This window comes from Nomascus leucogenys, chromosome 6 (assembly GCF_006542625.1).
Source record: "Nomascus leucogenys isolate Asia chromosome 6, Asia_NLE_v1, whole genome shotgun sequence".
Classification (NCBI taxonomy): domain Eukaryota; kingdom Metazoa; phylum Chordata; class Mammalia; order Primates; family Hylobatidae; genus Nomascus; species Nomascus leucogenys.
Window position 1 is genome coordinate 49,254,395 of NC_044386.1, and position 22,647 is coordinate 49,277,041.

A 22,647-nucleotide genomic window follows, 5' to 3' on the forward strand; every position below is an offset into this window, starting at 1 on the left:
CTTTTGCACCCCTAAAGTAATATTTGATTCAAGCAAGGGTAATCATGTAAAGCCTTTGTATGAAAGGTGGTTGGAGAAAAGGATATCTTAATGGTCTCAAAATATCACACCACAGATTATTACTGATTACAAACAAATTACCTTTACCCTGGAGATATCTAGGGGTCCACCTTAACCAAGTAATCGAAGTTGGCTTTACCAATCTTGGAAGAGACATTGCAAGCCTTCTGACATGAAGCAATAAGAAAGAAGTACACAGTAGCACCTTGATATTCTTATTGCCAAAATGTTCTACAGTACTTGAATCTAACCATTAAGAAACCATCTGACAAATCCACCATATGCGACATTCTATAAACAGCCAATCTAAGATTCCCTGTCATGAACAACAAACAGTAGGTAGTGTCTGTTCTAGATTAAAAGATCTTAAAAAGACATAACAACTGAATGCAATATGTGAGCCTTGGTCCCTGGATCCTGGCGACAATTAGGGAAGATTGAATATGGCTGGCTTATTAAATGGTGTTATGGAGGTTTTGTTGATTTTCTCAAATGTGATAAGGATGTGGTAGATAGACAGGAGAATGTTCTTATTTTTAGGAGATGTAAATTTGCAAGTGGAAGTGTTTAGAAGGAAAATGTCATATCTGCAGTTTGCAGTCAGATGGTTCAGAATTTGCTCCTATAGATATGACAAAATGTTAAGTCTGTGAATCTAAGGGAAGGGATCTGGGTGTTCAGTATACTATTTTTTTTTTTTTTTCAGTTTTACAGTAGGTTTGAAAATCTTCAAGCTGGCCAGGCACAGTGGCTTACACCTGTAATCCTAGCACTTTGGGAGGCCAAGGGAGGGTTGCTTGAGGCCAAGAGTTCAAGACCAACCTGGCCAACAGAGCAAGACCCTGTCTCTATTTAAAAAAAAAAAAAAAGAAAATCTTCAAAGTAAAAGTTGGAGGAAAGGGTACAATATTTGATACTGCTAAAGAGAATATGTTGAAAAGTTCATGTGATTGGAAAAGTAGACACATATTCTGTTACTCTGCATTAATCTCTGGTACTTCTTTCTTTCCATCCTAGTGGTTTGGATAATAAGTGTTCTGTGTACCCCTTGACGTTTGACAAAAATGAAAACATGGCTGCCAAAAAGAAGTCTGTTGCTATGCACACCAACTACCTGTCAGCCTGCAGCTTCACCAACTCTGACATGCAGGTAACTAGGCGGCCCCCAGTGTCAGGTTAACCTGCCAAGGAGCACTAAAGAGGAGCTGAGAGGAGAGGAAGCTTTCGGCGTCTCTCTGAACAAGATGGGTGTGCTCCAGTAGTTTGCTCTAAGAGGAAGCTCCTATTGTTTCTCAGTAGTTATTATTATTTTTAATAACATGAGAAGGTTGGGGCTAGTGATTGTTGATAGAGTTGAGATAAAACTGCATGGCATATTGAAAATCCTCCTCTGATTGACTTGGCAAGGGTGGGAGTGGAGCAGGGAACCCCCCGGGGTGGAGGCAGTTACTGTGCCCTGGTCTGCGTGCTAACATGTGTAAAGCTTCACTGAGCTGTCGGGCTTCAGAGCTGTGCGCTGCATGCATCTCACTTTACAGTCCTGTTTTAACCAATGCAAAAAGAAAACGCTTCACCGTATTAAATCTTTGCTCTACTTTAAATACACTACAGCGAAAACAACACAACCTTTATCACTTTGACTACGTTTTCTTTAGCAAGTGGTGAAAGCACCGCATCGTTTATTTATTCACACTTATTCAGCAAACCTTCTCGGTACCTACTACCCATATTGCCAGATACCACGTGGCTCTGGGGCCAAAAGCTCAGTCTTGGCCCTCAGGGACCTTCATGAAAACCAATAATGCTTGGACAGTGGGGGAACTGGGGAGCTCCGAGCAGGAGGAGTTGGTCACAGACTTGCTGCTGCCAGTGAAGAGGGACTGCTGCCACTCCAGGCGGCCACAGAGTGTGAGGGAGCACAGTGGGAGGCAGGCAGCTGAGAGGTGGGTGGGGCCAGATCCCAGGGCTCCCTGAATGCCTGCCTGGGCTGGACCGTGTAGGTGACAGGAGCCCTTGCAGGGGTGAGTCACATTTTGGTTTGTTTGAAAGAGAAGAGTGTCTGAGTTAGATTAAAGCCTTCCATAGTTTACTCTGGCTTCAGTGAATTGATGTCAGGAGGGATGGGGAGGTTAGAGGCAGGGAGGTCAGGTGGCTAGGTAATTGTTCAATTGCTAACTGGAGGGATGTTGGGACTTGCAGTATCGCCATTGTGCACCTGTTGTTTACACCTATTATTGAGCCTAACCAGGAATCTTGCAGACTTGTTCAGCAGGGGGCGCTGTGGCCACTGGCTGGTGCAGTGGCCAAAACCAGATGTCTTTGGGCCTGAGGCAAACCAAAGCAACAGAGGTCATTTAGGCTGGATGAAGGCAGGCTCAGGGGCTACCACGACCATCAGGCATCTGAAGCCCCTCTGTGGAGACCCATCAGCCTCGCTCTGTGTTGCCACAGGGCAGGGTTGGGGATGAAAGGGGGCACCAGTAGGTTAGAAAGTGCTTTCTTTTCCAACAAGCAGCTTAGCCGGAGATAAAGGGAAGTCCCAGCTGGCTACCTCGGCGGGGACGCGGCCTGGGAGGCAGAGCAGTTAAAGGGTGGCTCCGGAGGCAAACAGCAGGATTGGATCTTTTCTCCGCCGTGTTCTGGCTGGTGATCCTAGACAGCGTTTGAATTTCTGCATGCTTCATTTTTCTCACCTGCATGTGAGGATAGAAAAGTAGTAAATCTGCCCCACATAAGGTTTTCTGAGGCTTAAATGAGATGATTCATGTAAATAGTATAGTCCCTGGTAAATATCAGTTAAGTGTTAACTCTTATTATTTGTTTGTTTGTTTGTTTTTTGAGACAGAGTCTCACTCTAGTACCCAGGCTGGAGTGCAGCGGCACAGTCTGGGCTCACTGAAGCCTCCACCACCCAGGCTCAAGTGATTCTCCTGCCTTAGCCTCCCAAGTAGCTGGTAGGCCTGTAGTGGGTCTGCAAGCACATGCCACCATGACTGGCTAATTTTCGTACTTCTTGTAGAGATGGGGTCTCGCTGTGTTGCCCAGGTGGTCTTGAACTCCAGAGCTCAAGCGATCCACTCGCCTTGGCCTCCCAAAGTGCTGGGATTATAGGCGTGAGCCACCTCACCCAGCCTATTTTATTATTATTAACACAAAGCTTCATGGGTGATTCTGATGCACAGCCTAGTTTGGGTACTACTGAACTCATGAACCTCCAGCTTTCTTCAATCCCTGGGATCTACGATGATAAAAGAGAAACTCAAGCAGCTGCTATGAGACTATGGTATTAAACCTACAAATTCTCTGCATTCCAGAACAAATGAGTGACAATGAGTTAGGGGTTCTGTTTAATGCATTTATATGAATAAATGGTCTTTAAAATTTATTTTTGCTTATAATGAAGATCACAAACATAAAATTGGAAAGTATTAGAAATCTACTTTTAACTTTTAAAAACTATTCATTTATTTGATCAAACAGTATGGTATGAAAATTTCCTAAATTAAAGAGCAAGACTGGGGTAGTTGCTTAAAGAAAATTGTTCGGACCTGGTGTCTCAAAATAAACTGTAAGTTACTGCAAGTGTTAGGAAAGCAGTGAGTTGGAACAACCACTAGTGGGTGTGCGCCAGGAGATATTGAGGGAATTCGAGCATCTAACAAAGTATTAGTACCCAAATTCAGCCTCAGTTCAGGTGTTGTGTCTCCATAAGCTACTTTGCCAGCTTAAGTCATCTTGTTGGATGTAAGCAGACCTCCTGAGGGAAGTCAAGGCTGGAGGGAGTCCTGTGGACAGCCAGTGGGTGCAACACCAGGGCAGGAGCAGATTCCCCTCCTTGTAAGTTGTTCCTTCCCTGCAGAAAAAGAAAAAAAAAATGAGATTTTTTTTTTTTTTTTTGAGACCGAGTCTCACTCTGTTGCCCAGGCTGGAGTGCAGTGGCATGATGTCAGCTCACTGCAACCTCTGCCTCCCAGGTTCAAGCGATTCTAGTGCCTCAGCCTTCCAGGTAGCTGGGGCAACAGGCGTGAGCCACCACAACTGGCTAATTTTTGTATTTTTAGTAGAGATGGAGTTTTACCATGTTGGCCAGGCTGGTCTTGAACTCCTGACCTTGGGTGATCCGCCCACCTCGGCCTCCCAAAGTGCTGGGAAAAAAATGAGATTCTTTATGTGCAAGGCCTAACATAGAGAGGGGAAGAAAAAGGGAAAGAGGGCAAAGGGTGAGGAGGTGAGACCCCATCAGCAGCTGGAAATTGAAGGTGTGGTGTGGTCAGTGGTTGCATTGCGTGCTAGCGGCACATAAGGCCTGATTCCTCTTTTCTTTCCTCAGCCATCAGTAATCACCTGCAAAGGGCTCTCTTGCGGACACTTATGCTGCAAGAGCCACTTCCTCCACAGTCTTATCACCTCACCCAGGCCCTGTGGAGCAGCCAGAAGGCGAGGAGAGCTTCTCCCTTGCAGGTCCCCTCCATTGCTGTCAGTACCCAGCTGGCTCCAGGGCTCTGTGATGCTGCCAGCTGGGCCTGTGAGGGCCCCGACCCTGAGTCCTCACTGCCTTTCTCCCAACCCCAGGAAGGTGTGCTCAGTCAGAGCCCAGGCCTCATACACACTGGCAGTGACAAAAAGTAAAACTCCAGCCCTGCCCCCATGTCTTTCCCCGGGCACCCCCATGTGCCTTTACTCTATGGCTGACCTTCGTACTTGTAAGCTATCCAGAGGCTCTTTGGGCCTCTGCCAGAGTTTCCTAAAACATATATTTGCTCTTCTCATTCTCTTGCCCAGAAGCTTCCGGAGTGCCCTCTTGGCTTCAGACTGAGTCCCCACCTGTGAATGGGCTCACCTTTCATTTAGTGCAGACATAGGCCCCCCTGGGGTTTGTCTCTCCCCTTCCCTTCCTTCACCTGGCCAGCTCTCACTCTTCCTTGAAGACCAACTCAGATATCACCACACTGGGTTTGGGACCCTCCTGTGTGCACACCTAGATACCAGCACTTCTCATGCTGTTGTCATTGATCCTTGTCCATTGGTGATGTCAACTCCCCAAGCAAACATCAGAAATACTTGTAACCAAGCAAAGCTAAGGTTATCTGACCTGCCACAGTAAGGGAGAACCTCCACTTGGCAGAATCTTAGTAGGGTCTGAAAATGGAGAAATTAGGGAAGGGTACTTAGAGGATTTCAGGGTCCAGTCTTGGTGATTTTTTTTTTTTTTTTTTTTTTTTTTTTTGAGACGGAGTCTCACTCTGTCACCCAGGCTGGAGTGCACTGGCGCGATCTCGGCTCACTGCAAGCTCCGCCTCCCGGGTTCACGCCATTCTCCTGCCTCAGCCTCCCGAGTAGCTGGGACTACAGGCGCCCGCCACGGCGCCCAGCTAATTTTTTTGTATTTTTAGTAGAGGCAGGGTTTCACCGTGGTCTTGATCTCCTGACCTCGTGATCCGCCCGCCTCGGCCTCCCAAAGTGCTGGGATTACAAGCGTGAGCCACCGCGCCCGGCCCAGTCTTGGTGATTTTAAGGTGGGTCTTGCAAGGCCATTTTTAGCTTTGGATTGGTGAGCCCAGCAAGGGAACAGTCTTGAAGTGAGTCTGGATGAGCAAACTGTTAATCTTGGTAAGTTGTCTAATCGATTCACAGTCTTTTCTCCCAGGAGCAGGTATTTTCTGCAGCAAGCAGTTAAGTTATTTTTACTTGGTCTCAGTATGGTTTAACATAGTAACAGGAAAGTTGGCCTGGTCCCAGAATTGTTTAACACAGGGATGGGGAATTATGTTGGTTTCATTCTTACTGGCAATCCTATTAAACTGAGCTCTGGGAGAACAGAAACTGAGACACAATCTTTCTGCAAAGCTTCATGCATTAGCAGAGTGCCTGGCAGACACTGTCAGCACACAGCAAATGTTTCTTGAACCTGTGTATGCGTGAATATCCTCTGGCACCCGTCAGTGGTCCTGGGAAGCCTCTGGGCAGCACTGTGCTCGGGAAAAGCAGCAACAGAGAATGTCCAACAAGATGCTGCCTAGACCCCTGTTGCTCCCAGTGTGCCCCTTGACCAGCCTCAGCATTCCCTGGGAGCCTGTGAGAAGTGTAGACGCTCAGGCCCCAGCCCAGGCTCTGTATTAGCAAGCAGCCCAGTGATGTGTGTGCATCAATATCCAAGAAGCACTTTAAGTGTCTGGCCTGCACAGCAGTGGGAGGCATCGAAGGTTTCAAACATTCAGCAGAGACTCACGGAACACTTCCTACGAGCCAAGCATGTGTAGAGCCCTGTAGGTATCACTATGAGGCCACCAGGATTTCAGCTCTGCTGGGAGGCAGGCACATAAACACAACTCAAGGACTGTGAGGGTGCAGGAAATGCACTCTTTCTTTCTTTGTATAGGAGAGAGATTTCTGTGCATGAACCCAGATACAGCAGGTGTGTCTGCGTGTGTGTGTGTGTGTGTGTGTGTGTGTGTGTGTGTGTGTGTGTGTGTGTATGTGTGTGTGTGTGTGTGTGTGTGTAGAGTCTGCTTTTCCCTGCGGAACGTTAAGCCTCTGATTGACTGCCCCCAGCATGAGCAATAACCACAACCACCCACTTCCTGTCCTTTTCTGCGGGCAGATCTTGACAGCGAGCGGCGATGGCACGTGTGCCCTGTGGGACGTGGAGAGCGGGCAGCTGCTGCAGAGCTTCCACGGACATGGGGCTGACGTCCTCTGCTTGGACCTGGCCCCCTCAGAAACTGGAAACACCTTCGTGTCTGGGGTAAAGACCCAATGGAAATTCCCTAGGACTCCTGTGTCCACTAAGGAGGCTTATGGTGGCAGTTCTTGTCCATTCATGGGATTAGCCTAGGCACTTCCCTAGAAGGGGCTGCAGGAATTGTCCTCAACTCCCCACTAAACCCCCAGCTCCTGCAGTGACCCCGCTGGCTCCAGGCCCCTCTCGGGGGCTTGGTGGGCAGCTACAGGGCTGAGCTGTGAGGGCCTCCTCCTGTTCTGCCACTGATGTTAGCAGTCTATAGAGTAATCTGGAATGTTCTCCTGTATGAGTGCTGCAACTCAAGGTGCATATCTGCCACATTTTAAAATGTCATTCCTCAAGTAAATAGCAGAGAGTTAGCATCTGAGAGCATCAGAGATGCATACAAGGGCATGGCAGGTCAGATGGCTACCGAGCTGAGGCAACACTGTGATGCCACCAGGGCTTTGAGGCCTGTGGGGCACTCTCCCACCCCACCCTTGCCAGCCACCATCCTCCCTCCCATCGCAGGGTGCAAGAAACAGGGGCTTTGAAAGCTCAGATTTGGCAGACAGGGCCACAGAGACTCAGAGAAGCACTAGACTAGGAGTCAGGGTGCCTGGGTCAGGGCTTTGCTACCTGACTGTAAGTTGCATCCGCTATAAGTTGGGCATAGTGCACAGTGGTATTTGCACTTCCCCTCCCCAGGATGGTACAAGCAGTAGATGGAAGAGTTTGCAGGGTGTATGCAAATGGGAGGGGCAAGTCTTTCTGTGGCCAGCCTGAGAATAAGGACAGAGAGCTGGGCCAGCTGACCTTACCATGGGTCCTGTCTCACCTCCGTCAGGAGGCAGTGGTGAGGCAGGACAGTGACGCACACACTGTCAGGTGACTTCTGCAGCTGGGACACATAAGGGACCTTTGCTCCAGGCTGCCCACACATTGATCCTGGGAGCCAGGCCAGGGCTGTATGAGCTGTAGTTAGCAGGGACCCTGATTTTCTTCCTGGGTATTTGGCCATATGTAGATGTTTCACCCCTGTGCCTTGGTATCACTGTATTTATCTCTCCTCAACTCTGCTGTGTTTTTTAAAAATTACTGCTATTACTGTAGATCATATTGTCTCTTTTCAGAGCACTAAACTGCATCCAATTGAGTGTCCTCTAAAGATGTGAAGGCCTTTCTGGTTTCTTTGCCCACATTTTCAGTAAAGACACTCGGGGTGCTGAACTCCCACAGCGGGCCTTCCTCAGATGTGTGATGGTGCTTCATTACACACCTCCCTCTGCTCCAAGTTGAAACCGACAACTTAGACACCAGTTTTAAGCTGTTACTTTTTAGCAGTTTGATCATATAAGCTATTTGACTATTGAGGGTCCACATTCTACTACTTGAGCTTGATAACATGACCGCTCTGCAGGAACTTACCAAACTGCTCCCAGAGCCTTGATAGGATAGTGGGAAAACCCTCATGTCTGTGACCCTCTGGGTCATGTTAGCAACCTGAAGAGAGCATTGACTTTACAGGTGTTGAGGCAGACGCCCAGGGAGGTGACTTGCCTAAGCCACCCTGCGCGTCGATGGCAGCACCCTTATGGGCCCCTGGTTTGCAGATTCCCAGCCCAGCATGCTGCTGAGGGTGCAGATGGCCTGGGGCACCTGGCTCTCCAGCTTTGCCGAGGGCTGCCCCATGCACCAAAACAAAGCTGGGACTCTCGGCTGCTCCATTTGGGCACTGCCAACCCATTTATTAATGTCACAACTAGAGAGGTCCCACCACGCACCACTGCCTGCCTGCCTTGCCCTCTGGGCTTAGGGAGGCAAGTATAAAGAGAAGAGAGAAAAGAAGGAAAAACGAAGGGAAGGGAGATATCCGGGGGAGAGTAAAAAGGGTTTGCATCCACTCAGAAATGTGCAAAAGAAGAAAACAAGCTAAAAGAGGGAGCTGAGTGCCTTCCCTCCTGCTTCCCATCCCAAGACCTAGTTCTAGGCTTGTAAGGGCTTTCTGGCTGAGGAAAGTGCCCTCAGGTAAAGCTAGTCTCAGAAAAGTGTGTTGTCAACCATTTGCTAATGGGAAATAAATGGTCTGTGTTATATAACTGGGACTCGTGCCTTGTCTATAGACATTCCTTGAAGTGGCCGTAACTCTGGGTAATTTTGCATTTGTAGGGATGTGACAAGAAAGCCATGGTGTGGGACATGCGCTCCGGCCAGTGTGTGCAGGCCTTTGAAACACATGAATCTGACATCAACAGTGTCCGGTCAGTGAGTAGAATGTTCATGCCACCTCTCTGTTCTGCCGGCATTGTCTGGCTTGGGTAATCCTTAGCCCAGGAACTGCTTCCAGACTCAGTTTACTTGGCTGAGAGAGGCCTCCCCAGGAAGAAAGGCTGATTGTGGTAGAACTGAACAGTGCTCAGAACTCATGGAGAATTTTAATGTAATTGCATTAGGAGCAATTAATATCCTCCCTAGATTGAATCAGCATTTTTCATCCATTCATTCAATAAATATTTATTAAGTATTTATATGCTAGATATTATTCTAGGAACTGGGAATATACTAGTGAACATGATGGACAAGGTCTTTATTCTCTTACAGGAGACAAACTAGACCAAACACAAATATACAATGTCAGATACTGATAACTACTATGATAAAAGTAAAACAGGGAGATGGGATGGGTCATTTCTTAGAGGTCAAAGACAGCCTCACTGAGAAGGTGACATTTACATTGAGGCCAGGTTGATGAAAGAGCCAGGCACGCAAAGAGCTGGGGGAAGAGCACAGAGATGAGAGGTTAAGGGACCTAACAAAAGGCCAGGTGGTCACTGGAGAGTTTTGAGTTGGGAGGGGTAGGGGTGGCTAACCTGATCATGTTTTGCCTTTAAAAGATCTCTCTGTTGGGAAGCTGAGGTGGGCAGATTGCTTGAGCCCAGGAGTTCAAGACCAGGCTAGGCAACATGGTGCAACCCTGTCTTTACCAAAAAAAAAAAAAAAATAATACAAAAAATTAGCCAGGCATGGTGACGTGCAGAGGAGGCTGAGGTGGGAGGATCGATTGAACCCAGGAGATTGAGGCTACAGTGAGCTGAGATGGTGCCATTGCACTCCAGCCCAGGCAACAGAGCAAGACCGTGTCTCAAAAAAAAAAAAAAAAAAATACCCAAACAAACAAAAAAGGTCACTGGCTGTATGGAGAATACATTGTAGGGAACAAGAATGGAAATATGACAACCAGTTAGAGGTGGTTGTGTGAGTTCAAGAAAGAAACGATGGTGATTGGAACTAAGGAAGACATGGTGGAGACAGAGAAATGTCAAGAATTATGAAATGTCTGAGATTGTATCTACCTACAAGTTAACAAGTTGGGCTGCCATAGCTCATGGATGCTGGTAGAAGACACGAGACTCCTGGATCAGAGATGAAGGACAGTTTATTACTCACAGCAATGGCCGTAGCCAGGCTATCAGCCTGTTTGTGCTGGTACTTGAGCCCCAGTTCCAGAGGGAGACATGAAAAGGGCCAAATGACACCGGCAGATGCAAGGGATGCACTATAGAAGAACCCTGAGCTTAGGGAACCCACATCTTTTATCAAGGGCAGCAAGCAGCAGTCCATTTACTAAGACAGGGAAGACTGGAGGGATAGGGGGAGGAGATGGGCTTTGCACATGGATTTAGGAGCTCTGTTTGGGGCTAGTTAGGTTTGAGATGCCTATTAAACATTCAAGATGTCAAGTAAGTGGCAGGATCCATGAATTAGATCCCAAGAGAGAGGTCAGGACTTGCCACGTATGGAAGATGGTACTATTGAGACAGTTTATAAAGTATTTTCATTATACTTAGAACTCCCAAGAATCTTCATTATACTTAGTGGGAAAACACGAGAATTATTTCTCTTAAAAACAAGAACAAAAAAGAATACTTACCTACTTTAGTACTCCTTGCCCTCAAATGTGGGATAAGGAAAAAAGAAAAAAAGACTCTCACTTATTGTAAATATGCAGTTATTACCTAGAAAATCAAAAGAAATCAATCTGAAAATTACTACAGATAGTAATTGAAGTTAGTAAAATGCAAGATGGAAGATAAAGCCACAAAAATAAGCCCCTATGTATTAATAAAGTACAGTCATTCCTTGGTATCTGTGGGAGATTGGTTCCAGGACCTCCCTCAGATACCAGAATCCTACATAAAACGATGTAGTATTTTCTCAGGGTATGCTGAAGTTATAAAAATAAATAAATAATAAAATTAAAGTGGTATAGTCTTTGCATATAGCCTATGCACGTCCTCCCGTGTATTTTAAATCATCTCTCAATTACTTATAATATCTAATAAGTGTAAATGCAATATAAATAGTTATTAGACTGTATTGTTTGGAGAATAATGACAAGAAAAAAGGTTCAGTACAGCTGCAACATTCCTTTTTCTTTTTTAGAATATTTTTAATCTGCAGTTGATTTTATCCATGAATGTGGAATCCATGGCTGTGGAGGGCCAAGGTACAGCTTTAAAATGCACACACTCAGCTGGGCGCTGTGGCTCACGCCTGTAATCCCAGCACTTTGGGAGGCCGAGGTGGGCAGATCACTTGAGGTCAGGAGTTCGATACTAGCCTGGCCAACATGGTGAAACCCCGTCTCTACTAAAAATACAAAAATTAGCCAAATGTGGTGGCACATGGCTGTAATACCAGCTACTTGGGAGGCTAAGGCACGAGAATCGCTTGAACCCAGGAGGCAGAGGTTGCAGTGAGCTGAGATCGTGCCGCTGCACTCCAGCCTGGGCAGTAGAGCAAGACTCCTTCTCAAAAATAATAATAATAAAATCAAATGCACACTCTGTCACCTGAGCTGTTTCATCTCCCCTGAACCCTCTGCCTCTAACCTCCTTTGACCATCAGTTTTCAACTTAGGCTTCCTTCTGTCCAGAAAGCCCCCCTGGTTTCCAGGGCTGAGTTAGGTGCCCTCCTGTGTGAGGGGGACCACATTGCATGGCCAATTTACTCATCAATCTCCTGCACTGAGGAAGTCAGAGAGAGAGACAGAGAGAAAACGTTATGGTGGTAACCAAACTTTTAAAAATATTTATGAATTCTTAATGGCAGAAATAAAAGAAGATGTTGATAAATGGAGACATAAACCCAATTCTTGATTGATAGGGAACACTGTAACTTAAAAATTTAAATGGCCATTTTTCTATATACAGTGAATGCAGTTTCAATTAAGTTATTTTACGAAATGGTGTAAACTGATGCTGAGACTCATCTGACGGATGCCACAGGGACTGATTCAGTGGGCCGTGTTCAGGGTACCTTTTGATTTTCTTCCAGGGCGAACACTGGCTACCATGTCCACCCAAGGCTCAGGTTATACTGAGCATTGTCATTGTTCTCTTAGCATGCCCTTGGTTATACACTGAATTAGTTAGGACATGGGCTTGTATGAGAGAAGCCCAAACAGCAGTGACTTAAACCAGATGGAAGTTTGTTCTCACCTTCAAATCTGAGCTGCTATGATAGCTCATGCTGTCTTCGCAACCCATTTCTAGGATGGTGCTCAGTCTCCTGCCCCCACTGGCCTACCACCATGCCTTCTTTCCAGCTGCTTGGTGGAGGAGAGTTGCACTTATCACTTCTGCCTGCATCACATTAGCCAGAACATGATCACATGGCCACATCGGGCTATAGGAAGACTAGAAATATAGTTTTCATTCTGCCATGTGCCCAGGAAAAACAAAACAAAACGAACTAGTGTTTCTCAATGGTGTTCACTATTAGCATTTTGGGAAGGACATTTCTTCATTGTAAGGGAATGTTCCATGTAAGACATTTACCATCCCTGTGGCCCAGCCACTGAATTCCAGTAGCACCCTCTGGGTTTAGTGCCATTCAAAAAATCCTGCTTTTATTTAACCACAGCTATAGGAGACAGAGAGAGGGGACACTGGGTGCACAAAAGGTCTCTTCCAGATAATCTATGTATTACCTGGAAGATAATACACTTGGTCCCTGAACTTCCCACCAGCAGAAGGAAATCATAGCCCATGTGGCCCCAAATGGTATTTGATCCAGAAATCATTTTGACGTTGGAATATGGATGTGTCCGATCCTCCATGAATTCATAATGCTTTCAAAAACATAATGTGCCCACACTGTGGTGGACTGACTAGGGCAGAGCTGAAAATGGTTAACATCTCTCATCCAGCTTTTCTGTTCTCCATCCTGTCTTTCAGGCCAGTGTAAGTTAGTCACACAAAGTCAAGCTTCCCTCTCCTTTGCCAAATGTTTTGACTCTCACCTCCCACTGGTAGGAGGAATAAATAATGTTTTAAAAGGACTCCTCCTCCTGCGGCTTTTGTGGAACTATAGGGCAGGTCAGTGGTATGAGAAAGGAGAAACAGCGCAGGTGTGGTGGTTCACACCTGTAATCCCAGCACTTTGGGAGGCCTAGGAAGGTGGATCACTTGAGGTCAGGAGTTCAAGACCAGCCTGACCAACATGGTGAAACCCCATCTCTACTAAAAATACAAAAACTAGCCCGGCAGGGTGGCAGGTGCCTGTAATCCCAGCTACTTGGGAGGCTGAGGCATGAGAATCGCTTGAACCTGGGAGATGGAGTTGTAGTGAGCCGAGTTCACGCCATTGCACTCCAGCCTGGGCAACAGAATGAGACGCAGTCTCAAAAAAAAAAAAAAAAAAAAAAGGAGAAACAATGGAAGGTGTGGGGAACACAGCTGGGTGAGGCAGAGCGGAGGGGTTTAAAGACATTTGCTCTCATTCTGCCTCTGGCTTATAATTTAGGGCCCATATTTCTCACTAATCATTGAGAAGACAATGACTATAGCAGTAATAATCATCATTTATTGAATGTGTTTTAATTGGCACCATGCCAGATTCTTTGCATGGACTTATGTAATCTTCACAGCAGAAAATATGCATTATTACTCTCACTTTTCAGATGAGGAAACTGAGGCTGGGCAAGAGGAAGTCATTTGCCAAAAGTATCGCGGGTAGTAAATGGTCAGTGCAGACATCCAATGTGGCTTTGTGCGTCTGATTCAGTGTCTGTGCTCATAACCACTTTCTTATCCCTGAGCTCTGGGCCAAGTCTTAGGAATTAGATATGTGATTGAGGGAAACTGTATTTATAGGGGGTCTGTTCTGTGGTCTGTGCCTGATATCAACACATATTATTTCACTCTGCAAGGCCAGTGTCACTGTCACCCACTAACAGGGAAGAAAACTAGAAATCAGTGGGCCTGACATAGGAGCTTCCTCTTCCGTCTTCTGCTGCAAATGTTCCTTGAGTCCCTAGAAGTAGAGATTCTGATTCCAAGGGTCTAGCATGGTTCTGATGGGCATCCAGGGTCGGGAATCACCACCCTAGATAAAGTACTTTCTCTCTGCAGGTACTACCCCAGTGGAGATGCCTTTGCTTCAGGGTCAGATGATGCTACGGTATGTTTCTAAGTTTTTGAGAGCTTTTCCTATTCAATAGAGGGATCTGCTAACTTATTTTAAGAAAATAACTATTTTTCTGGTTACAGAAGTAACAAGTATTCAATGAAGAAAATTTAGGGGAATATTAAATTACCTTGATCTCCCTACCCAAGAAAAATCATAGTTGAATTAATTCCTTTCTGTCTTTTTTTCTTTTTAACAAACAAAATGCTTTATAATTTGGCATTTTCACTTAACAGAATGTGAACATTTTCCCAGGCTGATAAATATTTCTCTCCATTATATTTTCCTAATGATTGAGTAGTATTCCATGTTATGAACGTGACATTCGTCTTCAATTTTTGGATATTTGGCTTTTCTCAAAGTTTTTTTTTTTTCTGTTAAAAACACTACCATAAGTGTTTTTGTACCTCTCATCATTTCCTTAGCATTCTCAGACATAACTTGCTGAGCCATAAATAGACCCAGTTTTAAGGCTTTTGATACTGATTGCCAAATTATTTTCAAGAGAAAAAAATACTTTCTTGTTGCCCTCAAAATACCAAATATCTTATGAAATAATGGTTTTCATTCTAATTTTCTGCTAAAGAAATTACAAAAGAATAGATTGAGAGTTCTGAAATAATGAAAATTTAAAACTTCTGTATATCAAAGATATATAACAAAATATATATGGAAATATGGAAAAATATATATGGAAATATATTGTAACAAAATTATAACAAAATATAATTATAACAAATATATATGGAAAAATTCTTGCCACATACAGTACAGACCAAGTTGAAATCCTGTAGATATGAATGGAGTTACATAAGCAATAAAATGAACACTCCAATTAAAGAAGAGGGTAAAATGCAGGTCATTTACAAAGCAGTGAATCCACAACGGCAAGTAAACACCTGAAAATATTTTCAAAGTCACCCATAATCAAAGAAATGCATGTTTTAAGTTTTAAGTGATTGGATGCCCATTTTGCCACTTGGATTAGCAAAGAAATGCCCAGAGGTTGGGTTGGTGGGGAGCCTGGATCAACCCTGGGGTCAGGATAGTTGGCACCACCCTCCTCCTAGAGGGCAGATTTGCCATATGAATCAAGAGCTTGAAAACATCTCTACTTGGCTGGGCTTGGTGGCTCATGCCTGTAATCCCAGCACTGTGGGAGGCCAAGGTGGGTGGATCACCTGAGGTCAGCAGTTCAAGACCAGCCTGGCCAATGTGGTGAAACCCCATCTCTACTAAAAATACAAAAATTAGCTGGGCGTAGTGGTGGGCACCTGTAATCCCAGCTACTCAGGAGGCTGAGGCAGGAGAATCGTTCGAACCCTGGGGAGTCAGAGGTTGCAGTGAGCCGAGATCGCGCCATTGCACTCCAGCCTGGGTGACAAGAGCGAAATTCCGTTTCAAAATAAAATAAAATATAAAATAAAACATCTCTACTTCTGATCTGGTCATGCTATTTCCTGATAACTCTTCAAAGGATTCTATTTCTTAACCTAGTCTAAGGAAACCAGAAATACATGTAAAGATTTTTATATAAGAATAGTCATCATAATATTATTTATAAAAGAGAAAAATTAAATACAACCAAAACAACAGGGTTTGGCTAAATAGATTCTGACATATTCAATAACCATGTACATAACATTTTTTGAAGTTCTCTTTTAATGATATGAGAAAGTACGTATAACCTAATGTTAATAAAAGCAATAATCAAACATCTAACCCATTCAGATACACACAAAAAATACAAGTAAGACTGAAGGAAACAGCTCAGAATTAGTAAATACCTCTAGGATTTAGGGTGACCTTCATTTCCTTCTGTATACATTTCCGAATATTTTCAAATTTTCTACAGTGAACATGTCCTTTATCAGAAAAAAAAGTGGGGTCTCATTTTGTTTTTATACCTGAAGAAATTTGCTGTATTTGCCGTTTCTTTACTGACTCATAGAGATTAATAGGAATCAGGACTCTTTACTGACTCATAGAAATTAACAGGCGTCGGGACTAAAGGATGAAATAACAGTAGGGAAAACTAAGTTTTTCCTTCATGTTTTAAACTACACAAGTCACTAGCACCTGCCTGTAGCTCTGTGGTCATCACGTCACCAAACTGAAGCCAGAAGTAAGTGCTTCTTTATTTATTTGCTCCCTAGTGTCGCCTCTATGACCTGCGGGCAGACAGGGAGGTTGCCATCTATTCCAAAGAAAGTATCATATTTGGAGCATCCAGCGTGGACTTCTCCCTCAGTGGTAAGATTTTATTTCAGAAACTTTTCCCAGGACTGTAAGACAGGACCAGAATGAAACTAGCACTCCATCATCACTCAGTTCCTTTTCATCAGCTGAGCTTCCTGTGGACCAGTATGCGAAATCATCCATATTTGCACCACTTTTCCTCCTCTGAGCTTCTGACCTCCCACTTTGCCCTGCCCCAGGCAACTTCACTCCAGGGGGAAATGAAGGCTGTATACCCACCTAATGCTGTCCTTCAAGGCAATGAAGTGTCAGAAATTCACTTCCACAATGCCCTCAGGCATTTTCTCCCCAGCCTTTGCTTCTCTTCATGCCCCAAAAGGAACTTTTCTGTAAGGTGGAGGTGAAGCAAGAGTCCCTTCTCGGCCGGACACTGTGGCTCACGCCTGTAATCCCAGCACTTTGGGAGGCCGAGGCAGGCGATCACTTGAGGTCATTAGTTCAAAACCAGCCTGGCCAACATGGTGAAACCTTGTCTCTACTAAAAATACAAAAATTGGTTGGGCATGGTGGCACATGCCTGTAAATCCCAGCTACTCGGGAGGCTGAGCAGGAGAATCGCTTGAACCTGGGAAATGGAGCTTGCAAGTGAGCTGAGATCGTGCCACTGCACTCCACCCTGGGCAACAGAGCGAGACTCTGACTCAAAGGGAAAAAAAAAAAAATGAGTCCCTTCTCAATGCCCTGAAGCACATGGCTCCTTTGTGGGAAGCTGCTAGTGAAAAGGCATAGCTCCAGAAGGATCACGTCAAAGAAAGAAAGAAAAATAGAAAGTTAAAGCAGAGCTAACAGGCTGGCTACCTGGACCACTCCATCTCCCCAGACACATCCCTAGACTAACTGCACATGAAGTTCCTGCTGCTGCCTGGAGCATCTTTTCCCTGCCTTCTCTACGTGACAGACTCCTATTCAACCCTCAAGAGCCAACTCAAATGTCACTTTAACTTTCTCTGTTTAAACAAGTTTTACAAGTTGTTAACTAGCAAATGACTAAAAATAATTTACTTGTGTCTGCAGTGCGCTCCTTGATCCCCCTTCCTCTCTGGTCCCATAGCACTTTACGTGTGTAAAGCACTTGCATTATGGCTGTTACCATGGGATGCTACAGTGGTCTGTTCCTCTCAGCCCCACACCCTCCACCGGGGACAGGGACTGTGCTTTCTCCCCTTTGAATCCTTGAGGCAAAGCACAGTGCCTAGGACTCAGTGGGCCTGAATCACTGCTTACTGAGTGAATAACAGTCATGTAATGAGAAACAGGAAGCAAGGAACTGGCTTAACAGCTATCATCTCACCCTGCTTCAAGGTCGCCTGCTGTTTGCTGGATACAATGATTACACTATCAACGTCTGGGATGTTCTCAAAGGGTCCCGGGTCTCCATCCTGTTTGGACATGAAAACCGCGTTAGCACTCTACGAGTTTCCCCCGATGGGACTGCTTTCTGCTCTGGATCATGGGACCATACCCTGAGAGTAAGAGAGATGGTTTTCTGTTTTCCTGTGTGTGAGAGGAGAGAGGAGGGGTGACGGGCCTTCTGAAGCAGAGGGAAGGCTATCAGAGGAAGCTCAGGTGGGCCTGGTCAGCCTCGCCGAGCTCTCATTTCCACTCTGCCCACAGCCACAGCGGGAATGAGTTGCCTGGAGAGGTAGTGAGTGCCGTATCAGTGCCGGTATTCTCGCGCAGATTCGACAACTGCGTATCAGCCTGTAGGTGAGGGAATAGTTAGCCTTGATCATCCAGAAAGTTCCTTTTGACCCTAAAAGTCTGATTCCTGTGATTCTAGCCTTTGGCAAACCACAGATAACCAGTCTTTCTTCCTATAGTATAGGGTTCTTATTAGGATTATTGACCTTGTGATGACAAGGGTCACAGATCCAGGAGGCTGTGAAGCCCCTGAAATTATTACTTTTTTCTTCCTTTTTTTTTTTTTTTTTTTTAGTTTTTCTATAGCTTAATCTTGGAAATGAAGACCCTGAAATTACATGCCAAATTTGGGGTGTATGCATTTTGTCCTCATGGCTTTCATTAAATTCTCAAAGAGAGCTCCATGACCTTGTTGAGTGTTGGCTCACCCAAAATACTACCAAAATAGCCTGTGTAAGCTGGGCATGGTGGCTCATACCTGTAATTGTAGCACTTTGGGAGGCCAAGTCAGGCGGATCACTTGAGGTCAGCAGTTCCAGACCAGCCTGGGCAACATGGTGAAACCCTGTCTCTACTAAAAATACAAAGATCAGCCAGGTGTGGTGGCATGCACCTGTAGTCCCAGCTACTTGGGAGGCTGAGGCTGGAGAATCGCTTGAACCTGGGAGGCAGAGGTTGCAGTGAGCCAAGATCATCCCACTGCACTCGAGCCTGGGCAAGAGAGCAAGACTTTGTCTCAAAAAAAAAAAGCCCATTCATAGAGCAAAGCTAAATTTATTGCTTACCTCATTGTGGAACATCAAGAATTGGTAGAGGTGTAGTGGCATCTCAGAAGAGGATTACAAAGGCGTGCATGAGGTTTTTTTGGTCTGGTTTAAGGCAGGTCTTTGTTGGGGGGCACTTAATTAGGATTGGACAACTTTGTGGCATAATAGTTTTAGGATTGCTGGACACGGGTGGGGGATGGTTTCGAACAAACCCTTTAAAACTAAATAGTCATTTGATGCTCTATATTGTCCTGAGACATGGGTGTGTTTTCTAAAGAGGGTAAGTTGAATAGTCTAGTGTTAGGGTAGAGAAAAGGATTTTTGCAAAATTCCTGAAACAAATAAAAAAGTTATCTGTGAGTTCATCTTCCTGGGTAAGAGTGTCCTAAGTGAGTAGTCATGTTAATGTATATGGTGAGCTGTGTGGTTTCAAATGGTTTTGGTTGTCAATCTGGAAGAGTAGCCAGGCCCTAGTAAGGAGGCTGCAGATGCCCCACAGACAGTTAACTAAGGGAGGAGAGGATCCGGTCCAAAGCAACACCTTTGCATTGCTAGGAGTACAGTGTTATCCTTCTAAGGCACATGAGCACCCTATTTTGGATGGAGTGTGTATGTTTATGTGTGTGTGTGTGTGTACACACACATACATGTATGCCCATGCATGTGTGTGAATAGACTAATTTTATCTCTTTAAGCTCAAGTTTTGTAAGTTGTTAACTACAAAGGTCTAAAAACTATCTGTTTGTGTCTTCACAGGTCTGGGCCTAATCATCTTCTGACAATGCACTCATGTATACCTGAGAATTTGAAATCTTCACATGTAAATAGATATTACTTCTAGAGGAGCTTAGAGTTTATTGCAGTTTAGCTTAGGGGAGCAATGCATGGCTCACAGATTACTAAGCGTCTCCACTATGACTATTAAAACTGTCACCTCTGGAAATACACTAGTGTGAGCCTTCAGCACTGCAAGAATACCTTCAAGTACAGTATTTTTCTTTTGGAACACTTTTAAAAATGTATCTGTTTTTAAGGTTATTCTAAATTATAGTAGCCTCAACTCATTCTGTCACCAGTAGAATTCAGCAGTTAATATATTCCATATTATTTCTTTGAATCAATTCATTTTCAGAGCACTTTAAAGTCTGATATTTCTTGATGTGCACTGTGATGCCTGGAACCTTCCTCTGGAAGTGCTGGTTTTATGGACCGAGGACTGGTAACTGGTCTGTGATAGAAGCAAATTCCAATTCCAAATGTAATTAGACAAAAATCACTTTTTTTAGAATGTGTTTTTATTGTAAAAGTATCTTTTTCAGCTTCCTGTTCTATTGTCTTTTTTCAGATAAAACATTTTTGTCTATGGTGAACTGCTGTAAATGACACAGAGAAATGCCTAAAAAGGACAGGTGGTTTGACTCATGGATGATGATGATGTCACTGTGTCACTTGGACAGGGCGTTTTCACTGAATTGAAGGGAAAGCCAATGCTGTTTGTCAACAAATGCTTCTGAGAGCAAACAAAACTCTTCTGTGTGGGAACACAAGATAGTAAACATATTTAAAAACGATTAGTAGAATTAGTGGAAACACTTAGGTTAAAGTGAATCTTGTCCATGTAGATTATATTCATATGTATTGCATTGCAATTATAATTACATATGCAGATTGATTGATAGTCATGAATAATAACGTCTGCTCTTACATAGAAAGAAAAACAATATTAAAAGATCTTCTCTTTATTTGAGACTCAGAATTCCTTCTGGAAGAAGGAAGTGCTTTTTGTTATAGGATCCCTTCTTTTCCTTTTTTTGTTTTTTTTGTAAGATGTAGATGCTTATTCTTTGCTTTAGAAAACTTCTCATTTAAAAAGATGGCATGCACCTAGGGGAATAAAAGGTCACCTCAGACACCAGATGTCATTCCTGGTGAGGCCTGCCTCGTGGGTGGCCTGGGGTCTGCCGGCAGGTTCTGGTTGCACCTGAAGGCTGCGTGCACCCTGTCCCCTGGACAGGTCTCCTCTCCTGGTCCTGCTCCAGCCCAGCCCTTCTTCTAGTGGTAGCTCTGGCTTTGCAGGCCCAGCTCCAGGCCCTGCTCCTCAGAGAGACTCTTCCAGAGCTGGAGCTGGGCACAGCCATAGGACAGGCCTGGACCAGATGCTCCTGTAAACATCCAGGGGTGTGCCAGGCCCACCCTCACAACTGCTTGTTCAGGTATCGTGATGGGCCACTCAGTCCAAAATCAGCCAGGCCAGCTTTTCCATCATCTCACTTCAGATAAACATAATAATTATATTTGATCATTTGCAGAGCAGTTACTGGGGGTTTTATTGTACACCGGGGTCTAGGGTAAAGAAAGAAAAATGAAGGGCCTCTGCCTGCCTCCAGTGAGCCCAGAGAGAGTGCTTTTTAGTCCCAGTAGATTCCAGTCTGGGCAGGGGCTCAGAAAATGGGCCCAGTGTCTGGCCAGCTCCTGCCAGCTGCTGGGGGTCAGGGACACCATGGGATTCCTGAGCTCTGCTCCAGAATGTCCCAGAGTGGCCCCTGGTGCAGCTGGCCTCCTTGTGGTGGCATCCCCACCCCTCTCTCCCAGAGCCATTTTTTTTTTTGTCTTTGCACTGTGCCTTCCGGCTCCCAGAAGTGAAGGAAGGCACAAGAAAGGAAGGAAAGGTGGCCCAGGGGAAGCACATTCCAGGTTCTATGTTTGGAGGGGTGGAGAGCATCTTCAGGATATGCGCAAAGTAGACTGTGACTTTCCAATCCAAAAAGCCACTTTAAGGGTCCAGGGAAAGTATTCCAGAGAATGCTTCCGCTCCCCGCATGGGCAGGAAGCCCCCTCCGCTGTGAGCATGCGCTCTCGCAGTGGGCGCTGTCAGGATTTGCTGATGAGATACTTGATTTGGACTATGTGATAGCATGTGGAGACTCAGGGGTAAGCTCCATGGAATAGATTGTATTTTGCAGATTGAAAATAATGCTGAGTGCATTTTATAATCAGCTTTTCTTTTTTCCAGAGGACTTGGGGATAAACCTACCAAACCAATTGTGGTGAAGGGGCCAAACAGATGGGCCCCCAGAGGTGTAGAACCTTGGGCAGCCCCCTCCTGGGCCAGAAAAAACGAAGTTCAGGCAGAAAGATGTGGGTGATGGGTATTTATAGGAAGTATCTGTGACATGAAGCCAAGTCCAGTGCTTTAGAATGCGCGGTCAGCCTCTCACCGGTGGGGCCCTGGCAGCCGTCCCTGTTCTCCCAGGCAAGCCAGAGGTGGGCATCCCATTGTCACTGCCCTCTTCCTGCCCTTCTACCTCCTTCCCACCCCTCTCTAGATTATAAGTGGTTTAAAATAGCACAAGGTTGTAAGGGCCTTTGTGTCCCGGGCTCTCGTAGTTGCCAGGCCAGCTGGCTGAAAGGTGGCATCACCGATACTGGGATTCCTCTGTGAGTTAGAGGAATGCCATGGTGACAAAGGAGGGCTGACCTTGGTTCACATCCACCTCTGTCACGTTCACAGAATATCTGATAATATCTGAGTTTTTCTCAGCCTCAGTTTCCCCATCTGTAACATGGGATGGGACTAAAATATGTAAAGTGCCTACCTCAGCCTTTAGCACATCTTCTGCTCTAAGGGTTAGTTCCCAGCTTCTCCCTGTGTCCTCCTCAGTCCCCTTCCTATTTTCCCCCCTCCCTTCTCCCTCCACCTATCTTCCCTCTTTCTCTTCTCTTCCCCTC

The 22,647-nt window shown here is 45.3% G+C and overlaps 1 protein-coding gene across 2 annotated transcripts in view; it reads left to right on the plus strand.

Annotated features, from left to right (window-relative positions):
• The window catches only part of GNB5 (G protein subunit beta 5), a 59,584-nt gene extending 38,362 nt beyond the window's left edge, over positions 1 to 21,222 (plus strand). Inside the window, exons 5-11 of one of the 2 annotated variants that reach the window (XM_030814082.1) lie at positions 1,078 to 1,210; positions 6,662 to 6,805; positions 8,951 to 9,042; positions 14,197 to 14,245; positions 16,408 to 16,504; positions 17,813 to 17,979; positions 19,675 to 21,217. In XM_030814082.1, coding sequence (XP_030669942.1) covers positions 1,078 to 1,210; positions 6,662 to 6,805; positions 8,951 to 9,042; positions 14,197 to 14,245; positions 16,408 to 16,504; positions 17,813 to 17,979; positions 19,675 to 19,686 — 694 coding nt within the window. In that variant the 3' untranslated portion in view covers positions 19,687 to 21,217. Of the gene's footprint in view, positions 1 to 1,077; positions 1,211 to 6,661; positions 6,806 to 8,950; positions 9,043 to 14,196; positions 14,246 to 16,407; positions 16,505 to 17,812; positions 17,980 to 19,674 lie in introns of both variants that reach the window. The other variant, XM_030814083.1, reaches the window with a different exon arrangement.
• Positions 21,223 to 22,647: the final 1,425 nt, after the last annotated feature.